Source organism: Pundamilia nyererei, unplaced genomic scaffold (assembly GCF_000239375.1).
Source record: "Pundamilia nyererei isolate P.nyererei 1_Seehausen unplaced genomic scaffold, PunNye1.0 scaffold00017, whole genome shotgun sequence".
In the NCBI taxonomy this organism is placed as follows: Eukaryota; Metazoa; Chordata; class Actinopteri; order Cichliformes; family Cichlidae; genus Pundamilia; species Pundamilia nyererei.
Window position 1 is genome coordinate 317,222 of NW_005187418.1, and position 12,456 is coordinate 329,677.

The window sequence follows — 12,456 nt, forward strand, 5'->3', positions numbered from 1 at the left end:
GTCACGAGTAACAGTACTGACTCGAAAACAAATTGTGTGGTCACCATGGGTGGAGTTTTGTGGCTCTTTAATGAGCGGTGGTGAAGCCGCACACTGCATAACGAGCACACCGAGAACATTCCTTGAATTTTAAGATTTTCTTCACACTTACTTGCTTCCTGTTGAGCATCAGCTCTGATTTCCAGCAAGTCAGAAGCTGCCAGGTGAATATGCTGTGCTCCAGTTTGCTTTGGCCAAGACCCTGAATAGAAACAGAAGTTTTAAAAGACCTTTGAAATGTTGTTTTCACCTCTCAGTCACAGCTCAGGTATACTTCCGATTTACAGAACAGATTTATGTCAAAATTCAAACAATAATTGAAGTTTTCAAAGACAGAAACATAAAAACATTCTTTGCATAGCGGACAAAGCTGCAGATCTGCAACATTATACCTTGGCTACGGTGCTTGAAATCTGCGGGCCCATCTGCAGTGAATCAGTGAGGTAGGACAAAAGCTGACCCTGGGGCTCTCCGCCTGTTTTCCCGAGGAATCGGAGGCCGATCTCCATCACAAACACAGCATCGCAAACATCCGTGTAAGAGCGCAGCACCGTTTTCAGGGCACTGCTCACCGAACCCTTCAGCGGTTCCTGCAAGACAGACGCTGTCAGTGGGCCTGAGGAGCGGAACGTCAGGGGAGGAATTTAACTTGAACAAAGTGGCCTCACAGGAACTAGTGAGAACATTCCTCAGCTGGCATTTGTCAGTTCCAGATAACAACAGCAGCCTTGCTGTGTCCTGTATATTCAGAGTGCAAGGCTGGAAGAGCTCCTTGGAAAAAGCAGTGTGTAAAATGGTTTTACCTGAGGAATCTTTTTTTTGACTTCAGTTAGAACCATGGAGAAATCCTGCAGGTGTCGGTTCAGGTACCTCGAGGTGTCCTGATTTAGACCAAAGAGGACAAAAGGTCAGTAGAGAGTTTGGCTTTACCTGACATCCACGTGCATTTTAGATTATTACCGCTTTGATAAGTGGTTTTCCAGCCAGGAAGCGGCGTGCCAGTTGGGTCTGGATGATTGGCAGGTCATAGCTGCTGTCAGTCTCGCCCCCTTTCTTCAAGGTGTACTGGCAATGGGCTAAAACCAGGGGCAGCAGCTCTTTCTCTGGGTGGCACAGTGTCAGCTGGGTTTCTGATATCCTCTCCAAAGGAACGCTGTACTCACTGAGGAAAAAACAGGAGAAGATTTTAACAGTTAGAGAGGCCAGAGGGGGTCTAACAGGATCTTACATCAGTTACTGGTGACAAAATGTAGTTTTTTATCATTCTGAAGCATGAAGTACACAGCAACACATGCATCACTTTGCAAGTTATTTTCCTGCTAATGTCCAAAATCTAGCAGCAATTCACAAGAATTTTGTTCATTTATTTTATTGATTGTATATAGTTGTCTGGAATCTTCTTAGATTTCTAATTCATCTCAGTGCGATCCCTACAAAAGACTATTTGCCAATTATGCTTCACCTGTAATTGAACAGTTATTTAATTGAGGACGCTGAGAAGAAAACGGCACTTTGATTTAGTCTTGTGGCCCACGAGCCTCTGCAGCTGATGTTGGACTGACCTGTCCTCGGTGCCGCTCATTCGCCTGGCCTTTCTCACCAGGCTGTTGTGAGTCTCCGACAGGAAGTTGACCAGAGTTTGGAGAACGGATCCCGGGCCGTGTCGGCTCGGAGTCAGAAACTCCCCAGAGCTCTCGGCTGTCACCTCCCTCTCACACAAGTTCACACCCACACCCAAGTCTGCTGCTGTATACACACAGAAGTCAGAAGAATGAAACAACACACAGCGGCTCAGCTGAATAAAAACATCTTTCTTTCTTTAAGTCGAATTTATTTTTGACACGTAGCTCTGACAGCTTCCCAAAACAACTGAATCTTTCTGCCAAGAAACACAGTGTTCCCTCATCATCTGTGCATTTTGTTGTTTCATTTGAAAGGAGTCACACATGTGCACATTAACCAGAATCATATGAAGACTGAAGACTTCACATTCTTCCCAATAAGCAGTGCCACCAGTACTCCCTGGAGCTGGATGTTCTTTGGCCCCACCAGCCTGCGTAAACTGTAAGTCTCCTAATACTGGACTGTTTGTCCTTCACGGCTGTCAGAATGAGCCCAGGTGATGATTTTGGAAAACCGATCACCCAGACAGAAATCTCCTTCTCGTTCATGAGTCACTTTAGTAACTGATGCCCCGAAAATATTAAGTAACTCTTGCAATACGAACTCTAAACCCAAACCATGTTGACATCAAATAACACAACTGTACCTGAGGTTTTCATTTTCCAAAATAAAAGTCAAAATGTAATGTTTCCACCGTTTAACTAAATATTATGAAACCAAACACTGAAGACTTCCCACTGTTTATATTAAACACTGTGCTGGAACTGAAAACTGCTCTGACACTCAATAAACACCCCAACAATCACTTCACTTCTTTTTAGTAATCACGTGACTGAGCTTTAAATGTGTTTAAATATGTGCCAGTGTGTGATTATTTTTCTGTCATGAAGCACATCTGGACCTAGTTACATCTTTATGTTTACTCTAAATGAGACTTTGCTTGATAAAGTGTTATTTTTTATATATAAAATTGGTGGATATGCATTCAGTTTATAATATAAAATAAAATAAGCGACACTGATAATCATCAGATGGAGATTCGTTGCTTGGGTTTAAAGCAGACATGCAGATGCTTACAGTTGTTTGCCACCTCTGCTCTGAGGGAGTTCCACACTCTGATGAATCTGCCCACTCTCTCACTCAGCATCTTCTTCTGGTACCCTAGTGAGGATGACACAAGAATTCAGTTTGTGTCTGTGTTATGTTGCTGCTGGTGTTGATCAGTCACAGATGAAAGGCCGATGTACCTGCTGGTATCTGCTGTAACCTCTGCGCAATAGTCTGCGGTGTGGAGTGTGACGCCAGAGGAAACACCCTCAGCAGGTCAGACTGTAAAGCAGCCAGCTCAGGAAGGTGATGTAACTGCCGCACACAGTGAATCTGGGAAAAACACACAAAGCCAGCGTCAGCTTTTCTTCTGCAAGTTAATGGCTCCACCAACCTCACAGAATTTTATTATCCCCCGAGAAAAGAAGGTTATACAGTCGATTCTGTTTGTTAGCCAGGTGATAAATAATAAATAAATGGATACGCACGAAGCTTCTCTGGATATGGGGCTTGACCCAATAGGACACATTTAGAGACATCCTCCTGATGTTCCCAACAAAACATTACAGTATCCAGATATGCTTTTGGATTCAGAGACTTAATGGTGTGGAGGGATTTTCAGCCTTTGCAGAAGTATGCTCTTGCTCTTGCCGTCCTTACGTTTTGGCACATGCTTTCTTTTCCCCTTTTGTCCCGCCTTAAGCTGCTTCACACAGTTCTTCTGATTAAAAAAAAAGTTTGGGGGTTTTTTTTTACTCCCCATTGTCACTAACTGCTGCTCAAAGACAACTGTTGGGTTTCTCTCTGTAATGTTCTCAGGTATTTACCTCAGATCTTTGCACAGAGATCAGTGCTATGATTCAACACCCTAACAGCAAACATGGGAAATACTGTGTAAAGCCTGTTAATGCAATGGGCATTAATATTCACGGCTTGCTTTCCTGTGTATGTTCTCAGTCATCCAGGCCATTGTGGTGTTAAGCATTTGATCTGAAGATAACTGGACTTTTTTCAGGTTTCAGCTCTCATCTGAAAGTCCTCTCCACTGTTTGCATAGTGTAGCCTGAGTCTGAGGAAAGCCATAAATCGAAGAGACTGAAAGAGTACAAGGGCTTTACAGTTTAGAGTAACAGGAGGAGGCCTGACATTGTTTATTCAGTGTAGAACTAACCGCTGAATATGCAACGCCCTCAAAGCGTAGTCACATTGTTTTGACTCTTAGCTTGATGCTGACATGCTGACTCAATAATATAGCAAACTACTGTTTTGCTGTCTTATTAAAAGCGGTCTTGTTCCTCCGGTGCTGTTTGCTGTGGTCTTGTGCCCTCTCCCTCTGTGTTTGTGCACATCTTGTCTCTGTTTGTGTGTAGATCCCTGGAGACATCACCCTCTCTGGTTCAACCTGCCTTGACATTCACTTCTCGCCAGATCATCAGCTAAACTACTGTGACAGACAAGCGTTCAGGATCACTTCTGATATTTTCTTCTTAGTTGAATTTTCTCTGACACTCCTCAGCAGATTTCTGTGAAATTTAGGGGAGAGTTGTGCCATCCTCACAGTACCTGATCTGTTAAGGTAAAATCTGTGAAATGTGGTGCACATCGGCCTGATGATGGCTGATACCTTCTTAAGAAACAAGCTGAGGAGAGGTAAAGCACTCTGTCCCTGTTTTTCTTCCACCAACTGAGAAAAACGCTCCACTGTGATGATCTCGGGTAGAGTCCAGAAGGACGAGCGGTGTGTTGGGCAGTTAGAGGGGGAGGACAGCATTTTCCCAGGATCCCCAAAGAGGAGATTCAGCAAAGGGCTTCCAGCAAGTCCATCATCAGCTCCAATTCTGTTCTGAGCTTCAGTCAGATTTTTCTGCAAATCCTGAAAACAGGCAGAAGAAACAAAACTTTATCAATCTGAAGCACAAAATGTCTTTTCATGTCTTTGAAAAACATTGTGTTCCTTACCTGAAGCACTGGGCTGATGGCAGAATCACATATAAGCTTCTCCCACTGCTGCCGTCTCTGTCTGGAGGACAGATCGGGGCTTGCATTGCGGGAACCTTTGTTAACGTTCAGCACAGTTAAAACACGTTTATTCTACAGCGACATTACAAGCAGCATGTTAACAATCATGGTCGAGTCAGTATCACCTGCAGGGAATCGTGCCAGGATCAGGTGAACTGTAATCGCTGTGTTGTCCATGTTCTGATCCAGAGTCTGCCCCAAAACCTTCATGTCCTTTTCAAGATGTTGCCACAGGAATTTAAAGACATCATTCGGTGTGGGGTGGATCAATGTACCGACTTCCTACAAACACCCCCGCCAAAAAACAGGAGTATTATCACAAGATGCAAGCCTTTAAAACCACAGATATGCAAAGCCACACTCAGGTAAATTCTCACTCTCTGATTTTTTATGGCACCCTGGAGCATGGAGAGGTGCGTGAGCAGCCGCAGGATGCAGGACTGAGCGTACGTCATCTGCCTTTCTGGGGCTTCAGAGCGCTGATGAGCTTCTCCTAAAATGTGTCCTGTCCGCGTCTGATCTCTGACATGTCACACAAACATGGAGGAAAGCAGATATTAGATATACAGAGAGATATTTGACAAATACTGTAACAAGTTTGCATAACTGAAGAAAGAAATACCCCTGCACTGTGTGCTGTGTAAATCCAGACACTGGGACATGTCGTTCTCCACCGATTGGCATCCCACAGTGACATCTCGATGTAACCACTGGTCTTCCACACTATGGGACAGCACATGGATTTTGGTTAATTTTGTTTTTGCTTTGTTGAATCTGAAATATTTTAGTTGTTAAATTATTTACTTTTAATTCAAGCATTAAGGAAAGAGTAATAGTTCATACCTCTCCCACAAAACACACATGCCCGTTGGCACACGCTAAAATGTGAAAAAAAGAGGAAAAAAAAGACAGATTTGAAAGAGTCAGTAACAAAAGTAACAAACTTCAGAATGTGAATCACTCACTGTAGCTCTGTAGTTTCCTCTCGCCTGTCAACCACTGTCTGGCTTCATTTGTGTGATCATCCGGCATGGTCGGCAAGAAGGCGTTCTGCCGGGAAGAAGGAAACTGAGTTAATTTTATCCCCTTCCTCAGGATTTTATCATTTAGCTAAATTTATGAACACAAATGTATGACCTCACGAGACAATTTTAAAATCTGCAGTTACTTTTCCCTTAAAAAACTAAATTCTACATTCAACATGATGAAACTTAACTGAATCTTTTATTTCCTGGTTTTATAAAATTCAAATGTCATTCTCAGGTTATCCAGAAGACATGAAACAACCATGTAAACTGACATTTATTCTTCCTTTGTATACAATATCCCAATGGTGGACGCTCACATTAAACATGGTTCAAGTTTCCACAATAAGGTCACTGTAAGTGCAGATAATCCGTGAGAGCTAAAGGCTCAGGATTCATGCTGCTCTGTTTTTTCTGCCTCTAGAGGAAGGCAGAGTGAATATTCCAGATAGAGTCAAGGCTTAGCATCAAATAAACAATGATTATTTTGAGCCTCGAGTCATGCAAAGCTACTCTAGCAGGGTGGGACAAAAAATAGTGTAAGTGACTGTAAGAAGTGTCTTACTGTGACGTTCTCAGGCTGGAAGGCTATCTGACGAAGAGGAACGAGCAGAGGACTTTCACTGAGGAGCACAGAGACCAGATGGACCAGCAGCTCCAGGAGGGTTTGCCTCTGAGCTGGCAGGTTCTGGCTTATATGGAGACGTGAATGTGGTCCGCCAATGTGACTGGAAAGAAGTGAAGTGCAGAAATTCCTGAATTCCTCTGATTTGATGTTTTTTCCAAGGAGCTCTTCCAGCCTTGCTGTGTCCTGTATATTCAGAGTGCAACACGTCAGAAAACTGTAGATGGACATTAAATATACAAGGTTGATTAAGTCAGACATTTACCTGTTTGGAGGGATGTATTTTGACATCAGGTGACTTGTAGCGACAGGTGACCTGTCTGAACAAGGCCAGGGCCAGGAGGCTGATCTGAGAACCTTCAAGTTTCTGTAGAGACAGACAAAACAAATATTACGTTAAACAAGTGAACAAGCTGAAGGTAGGAGCTTGTTTTAAATGTAGAATTTAAAAACACACGAAAAAACAGTCAATAAATCATCCTAAATCTCTTTTGTTAAATGTTAAATGCTACAAATTTGAGTTAATATGAAATGTTTATGTTCCTTCAATGATTAACTGATTATTTCCTTTCAGACACTCTTTTAAATGACCTCGCTGACCCCTGGTGGTCATAGGGAGACATGACACATCTACAGACAGCATTAAAGCTCTTTCCTCTTCTGAACTGTGCACACTGCCCCAAAAAAGAAGTCAACATAAGATCCTCATCCACCTCCTGGCATCTTCCTCACCTTTAGCTCTGTCACAAAGGTGTCAGAGGTGTTCTCCAGAAGAACTCGAGCTACAGCGTCTCTCATGGCTCGATAAGAAGCCCCGCAGCAAAGGAAACTATCCACGCTAGTCGGAATCATTCTCTGTAAGGAAAAAAAGATTTCAATGTTTGATTTTGAAATACTGTAACCTAGCCTCTGATGGATGGATGGATGGATGGATGGATGGATGGATGGGTGGATGGATGGGTGGATGGATGGATGGGTGGGTGGATGGGTGGATGGATGGGTGGAAGGAGCTCTGTCGTTTTAGATATTTTCTTACCTGAAGTCGAAGCACCTCTGCAGGGAAGATCCACCTTGAGGCCGGACTGTTCATCAGGGACAGGATGCGCTCGATGCCAGAGCGTCTGTGGAGGGCTCGCAGCAGGTAAACCTTGAGCCAATCATTACCGCTGTACTCACACACACCCCTCACCTGTCGCAGGTACTCCATTTCTCCACCTTTGAATGCAAGACGAAACACTCAATACCTGCCTGGGATAACTGACTTACAGCTGATCCGAGCTCACAGCACCACAGTATTGGATTTAACATTTCAGGCATGCACGCATGCATACATGTGACTCAAAGTGTAGCCCACCTTGAGCTGTGGCTCTCTCCAGCAGCTCTGCAGCGGTGCTCAAACAGATTCTGAGCCTGGCGGTGTTGAGCAGGAACTCTGCCGGGTCTTCCTGTCTGTCTGGAGTCTGTTTCCTGGCGATCCTGCTCAGGAAGCTGATATCGCTTTGTGTTTGCTGTTCTACGCTCTTCTCCACGTCTCTCGCTTTGAAGCACAACAGAGAATCCTGAGTGGCAAACAGACAGTTTAGGCTGAAAATTAGTGCAAAATGTGAATTTTGATTTCTGGGAAATGAAGGATTATGTACAAAAACTCAAAGTTGAATTCTCTCATCATGTGAAACAATTCACTTCTGTTAAATTACATGAACTTAATATACAAATATAAACAACCCAGGTGAAAATTGCAAAGAGCACTAAAGGGGAAGGAGAGTCTGTCTGTTTTCACCTGGAAGCAGTTGACGAACAGCAGGTAGAGTTCAGTGCGGTCTTCTATATCTAGAAGATTTTCCTCCAGGTTCTTCAGGTAGGTGTGAATGTGAGACTTCACCTGGGCAAAGCTAACACATATACTCCAATGATCTCCACATACACGATGTTCAATGAAATCCCTTCTTTGAGCCTTGGTTTTTCTTTCACACTCTAGTTTTCATGCCATGTTTCTACAGCGTCAGTTCTAATTTACCCTGACCTCACCTGTACTGCAGCAGCAGCTTCAGCAGCACAGATCGGACCACCGGACTGTTATCCACACACTCCAGGAAGGGAGTGAGCTCTCTGGTCTTGTACACGTCTCCTGCAGCACACAGAGCCACAACAGAGAATGCCTCACTGCCACAGCATCATCGGTTATCTGATTAATATCACTGAGTAATTTGCTCACTGACCGGTAGCGAACACAAGTAAAGAGAAGAGCAGCTCCACGACCCCTTCTTCTGGGCTCTGACCCTCCGACAGGCAGAACCTGGACACCACCTCCAGGAAGAAGGCGTTACAGCAGCGTCTGATGGCTGCCTGCTGTTCTAGTGATTTCCTGAGCCACACAAATTCATACAGTTAGCCATTAATCAGAAGAAAGCTTTCAAACACTGCAGGACAGCATCACTGAATTAAGACTGACTATGAGAGTGAACATGAAATTATGGCATCCAGGGTCAAACTATGTAGCTCAAAGAACAGATGTTTAACCGAAGGATTATTTGTTTGTATATCTGGAGTATGTGGTTGTTGTTTAGTTTTCATCTTAGGACATTTGTGGCTGGATTCTGATTGGCTGTGGCCCAGGTGGGGCAAGCACAGCGGTGACAGGTGCTCCCAGTAAGAGAGTTATAAATGTGAAACCTCACTATGGCCACCTTAAAATACCCCTCAGTGGCATTTTAAGGTGGACCATTAAACTATTATTGCACAGACTGATCAGTACATGACCCACTGTCGATTCTACTTTATTTTTCCCCACTCACTTGATGGTGGGAGAAACAGTGGGGTTGAAGTTGGATGGCAGTTCCTTCTTGCATTTAGGGCACCGCCTGTGGGCCTGAATGCAGCGCTGGAGACACGGCAGACAGATAACGTGCTGACACGGCAGGACGGACGGCTCTTTGAACTCAGAGAGGCAAACCGGGCAAGAAATGCCAAACCTGCACAGAAACATGATCAGGTAAGATATTTATTATTTAATTTAAGATTCACACCATCAATGCAACAGAAATACTGCTGTGAGATTAGGCTTAAAATCAAGTCTTGAACTGAAGTCTGGAGCCTGACCTCAGGTCCCTGCTGATGCACTCCTCGTGGAAAGAATTGAGGATGCGGATCAGCTGCTGCAGCGTGTCCACGCTTTTTACATCAGGAGACTCTTGCATCAGCTGTTCGAGGATCAGAAGTGGAAACATGTTTTTTTTGAGTCATCAACAGTTAGTTTTTTGTTTCTTCCTGTCCAGCGCCCTCCTCTCTCACATCAACCCTCTGCATGTCCTCCTTCACCACATACATACATCTTCGTCTTCTTTGCTTCCCGGCTGGCAGCTCCATCTTCAACAATCTTTGTCAAATATATCCACTATCCCTCCTCTGCACATGTCCACAACACCTCAGCCTTGCCTCTCTCTCTACCTTTGTCGACCCTCTGATGTACTCATGTCTAAGCTCAGCAACATCTGCCATATGTATGTATTAAATAATTAGTTGCAGTTTTGTCAGAGCGAGACATTTTTCCTGCATCAGGTGTTAAATTCCAGGTTACGTTCAACCTCTGCATTTCTCTGATATTTTCTGTTACAGCTTTTAAACTGTTTAAAAGAAACTATAAAATCAATAAAGCCAAAATGTCAAAATGAGAGAAGTTCATGCTGTTATCTGCTCAATAAATCTGTGAAATCCAGAGACACACAGAAGACGCAGAAACCATTTTTACATACGTTCAGGTGAAGGTTGCAGTGTTTGAGAGCCAGATCTTTCAATCTCGAGTCGTCCTGTTTAACTTTATAGGTGACATGCTGGATGAAAGATGCAACGACCAGCATGCCATGCCACAGTGACCTGAAATGGCAGATGAGAATAAAAATGGACCCAAGAAACACTGAAATGTTTTTCTTTTCCTTCTCTAGATCTTGTCACCTTGACTCACCTGATAGAGTCCAGGTGTTGTAGACTGGCAGGGCCACACAGGGCGCTGTATTTCTGACCGAATGCTCTATCCAAACACGGCTGCAGCAACTCCACCCTGCGCATAAAGGACTCACACTCGTCCAGGGAAGTCACGGTCAGAAGTTTGGTCTCCTCGACACAGATACCCAGAGCTAAAATGTCCTCCACCTGCCAGAAATAAAATACTTAAGAACACAGAACAGATAAGTGTGACGAGAATGTTTAAAATGTAGCCAAAAAGATGATCCTCACCATTTCCTCCGGCTCCCAGTTTGGCCCCTGCTGAGCGACATGATTGGCTAGCTGGGGCTGCAGCAGAAATATGTGGCAGAGGGTGTCCAGTCTGGGTGCAAAATGCTTTGAAGCTGCCATTATCCAAGCAGGAGAGACGTCAGCTTTGGTGCCTGTGGACGTCTGAAGCTCACACACGCAGCCCAGCATGGCCTTGGTGAACACCTGCATGTGACACGTATAATTAGCGCCACTGTAAAAGCATCAGAGCAGGCTCATTTCTCATTGCTGCTGAAACAAAACAAAAGCTGTTGCAGGCCCTCTTTCTCGTCCTCAAAATGAATTTAAAGTTCATGCTTGTTTTCATGACTTTTTTAAACTAGGATCTTCACATTCACCACCTTACATACAGTATATTGCTTGTTTAATGGCAAGAAGCTCTTATTGTGATAAAAAGATGATTGGCAAAAATGAGTTTTGATTTTGCAAAAACTTAAATAACTCCAAGACTATTTCACCCAAAACATGTTTTACTGAAATATGACTGATAATATTTGTACCTTAAGCTCCTCCTTTGATTTGATCTTCAAAGAAAGCAGCAGGAAGTCATGCAGATAGCGGCGGGCGTAATCCAAACGGTCCCCATCTGAGAGTTTCTGGAGGTGACTGCCGAGCCTGCTGTTGTTGAAGGTGCTCACAAACTGGAGAATCCTCTCTGCACCACCCTCTTTTGTTACTGAAGAGCGACAGACAGACAGACAGATGTCCATTTCAACGCGCTCTACATCGACCTCATTTGTTTGATTTGTTTTTGAGTTTGTCATTAACCTGGCATAAATTCAGATTCTTCCCACAGAGTCTCGAGGTGCATGCTGACCAGCCAGCTGAACGGGGCCGAGCAGGGCTGCTCTTCACCATCCAGCATGAAGTGGTGCTGCACAAGCACCTCCTGATCTGACTCACTGGAAAATATTATAATTAGAGACAAAAATTGCTTTATGTTCACAAAATGCAGTTTTTATTACAGAGATGAACCAAACAGACGAACCACTCTCAGGTGACATGATTAAACGTGAATATCTCTGTGATATATTAGACAATAAGAAAATAGTTGGTTTTAATAAAATGAATGTGTTAGATGTAAGAGGAAGAGGAAGTTAGACCGGCTCCAGATTTCTCAGAAAGCGCAAAGCTTTCACAGCAGAGCATGTGGTGTAACTCCAAAACACAGCTTACATTACGTGCTGGCTTTGGAATCACACAAAAGACGAACAGCAACTGTTAGAGAGGTGGTGATAATGTTCACACACAGAAGAGGTAATGCAAAGTACCTTTGTTTTTGGGGAGGTGTTAGTTGCAAAACCTGCGAGTCTCCCAGGATGTCCAACCACAGCTGTATCAGGCCCGGTCCGGTCCTGTCATCAGAGAGCAGATCCAGATTCGCATACCGGTCCATAACCTCCAACATGCTGGCCAGGATCGGTGTCACGGTGGACTGAAGACAGCGCCACAGGGTGTGTCTTAAATCCAAAGATATGACAAGTTTATTTTATATGTATTCCTGAAAATGTCTCAGAGAACTGCACGGAAAATAGAAATGAGCACAAAATAACGGAAAATGTGTTGTTTTGTCATTTTTACTTGAACATTTTCTGAAACAGTTATTTATCAAAACAAGAATTTTCTTTGTTTATACATAAAACAGAAAATCACAGCATATGAGAGCCTAATTTGTACAAGTGCACGAACAAGTAATAAAAATGTCCAATACTATCTGGAGCACCTCACCTCCAAAAACTGATCAATTTACTGCAATTATGGATTCATACATTCATAGACAGGGATAAAGTCAAATACTTTGACTGA

At 43.6% G+C, this 12,456-nt stretch overlaps 1 protein-coding gene across 1 annotated transcript in view; it reads right to left on the bottom strand.

The window, feature by feature from the left end:
• The window catches only part of rnf213b (ring finger protein 213b), a 32,597-nt gene that overhangs the window by 1,563 nt on the left and 18,578 nt on the right, over positions 1 to 12,456 (bottom strand). The window contains exons 31-60 of the mRNA XM_005725937.1: positions 11,922 to 12,110; positions 11,419 to 11,552; positions 11,151 to 11,326; positions 10,612 to 10,815; positions 10,340 to 10,527; positions 10,131 to 10,251; positions 9,478 to 9,578; positions 9,174 to 9,350; positions 8,598 to 8,743; positions 8,407 to 8,506; positions 8,159 to 8,270; positions 7,733 to 7,937; positions 7,415 to 7,593; positions 7,111 to 7,233; positions 6,644 to 6,745; positions 6,319 to 6,564; positions 5,694 to 5,778; positions 5,572 to 5,606; positions 5,351 to 5,451; positions 5,106 to 5,250; positions 4,854 to 5,010; positions 4,669 to 4,763; positions 4,334 to 4,582; positions 2,910 to 3,042; positions 2,740 to 2,823; positions 1,602 to 1,785; positions 1,000 to 1,201; positions 843 to 920; positions 432 to 629; positions 152 to 241 (exon numbers count right to left, since the gene is read on the bottom strand). Coding sequence (XP_005725994.1) covers positions 152 to 241; positions 432 to 629; positions 843 to 920; positions 1,000 to 1,201; positions 1,602 to 1,785; positions 2,740 to 2,823; positions 2,910 to 3,042; positions 4,334 to 4,582; positions 4,669 to 4,763; positions 4,854 to 5,010; positions 5,106 to 5,250; positions 5,351 to 5,451; positions 5,572 to 5,606; positions 5,694 to 5,778; positions 6,319 to 6,564; positions 6,644 to 6,745; positions 7,111 to 7,233; positions 7,415 to 7,593; positions 7,733 to 7,937; positions 8,159 to 8,270; positions 8,407 to 8,506; positions 8,598 to 8,743; positions 9,174 to 9,350; positions 9,478 to 9,578; positions 10,131 to 10,251; positions 10,340 to 10,527; positions 10,612 to 10,815; positions 11,151 to 11,326; positions 11,419 to 11,552; positions 11,922 to 12,110 — 4,339 coding nt within the window. The remainder of the gene's footprint in view (positions 1 to 151; positions 242 to 431; positions 630 to 842; positions 921 to 999; positions 1,202 to 1,601; positions 1,786 to 2,739; positions 2,824 to 2,909; positions 3,043 to 4,333; positions 4,583 to 4,668; positions 4,764 to 4,853; positions 5,011 to 5,105; positions 5,251 to 5,350; positions 5,452 to 5,571; positions 5,607 to 5,693; positions 5,779 to 6,318; positions 6,565 to 6,643; positions 6,746 to 7,110; positions 7,234 to 7,414; positions 7,594 to 7,732; positions 7,938 to 8,158; positions 8,271 to 8,406; positions 8,507 to 8,597; positions 8,744 to 9,173; positions 9,351 to 9,477; positions 9,579 to 10,130; positions 10,252 to 10,339; positions 10,528 to 10,611; positions 10,816 to 11,150; positions 11,327 to 11,418; positions 11,553 to 11,921; positions 12,111 to 12,456) is intronic.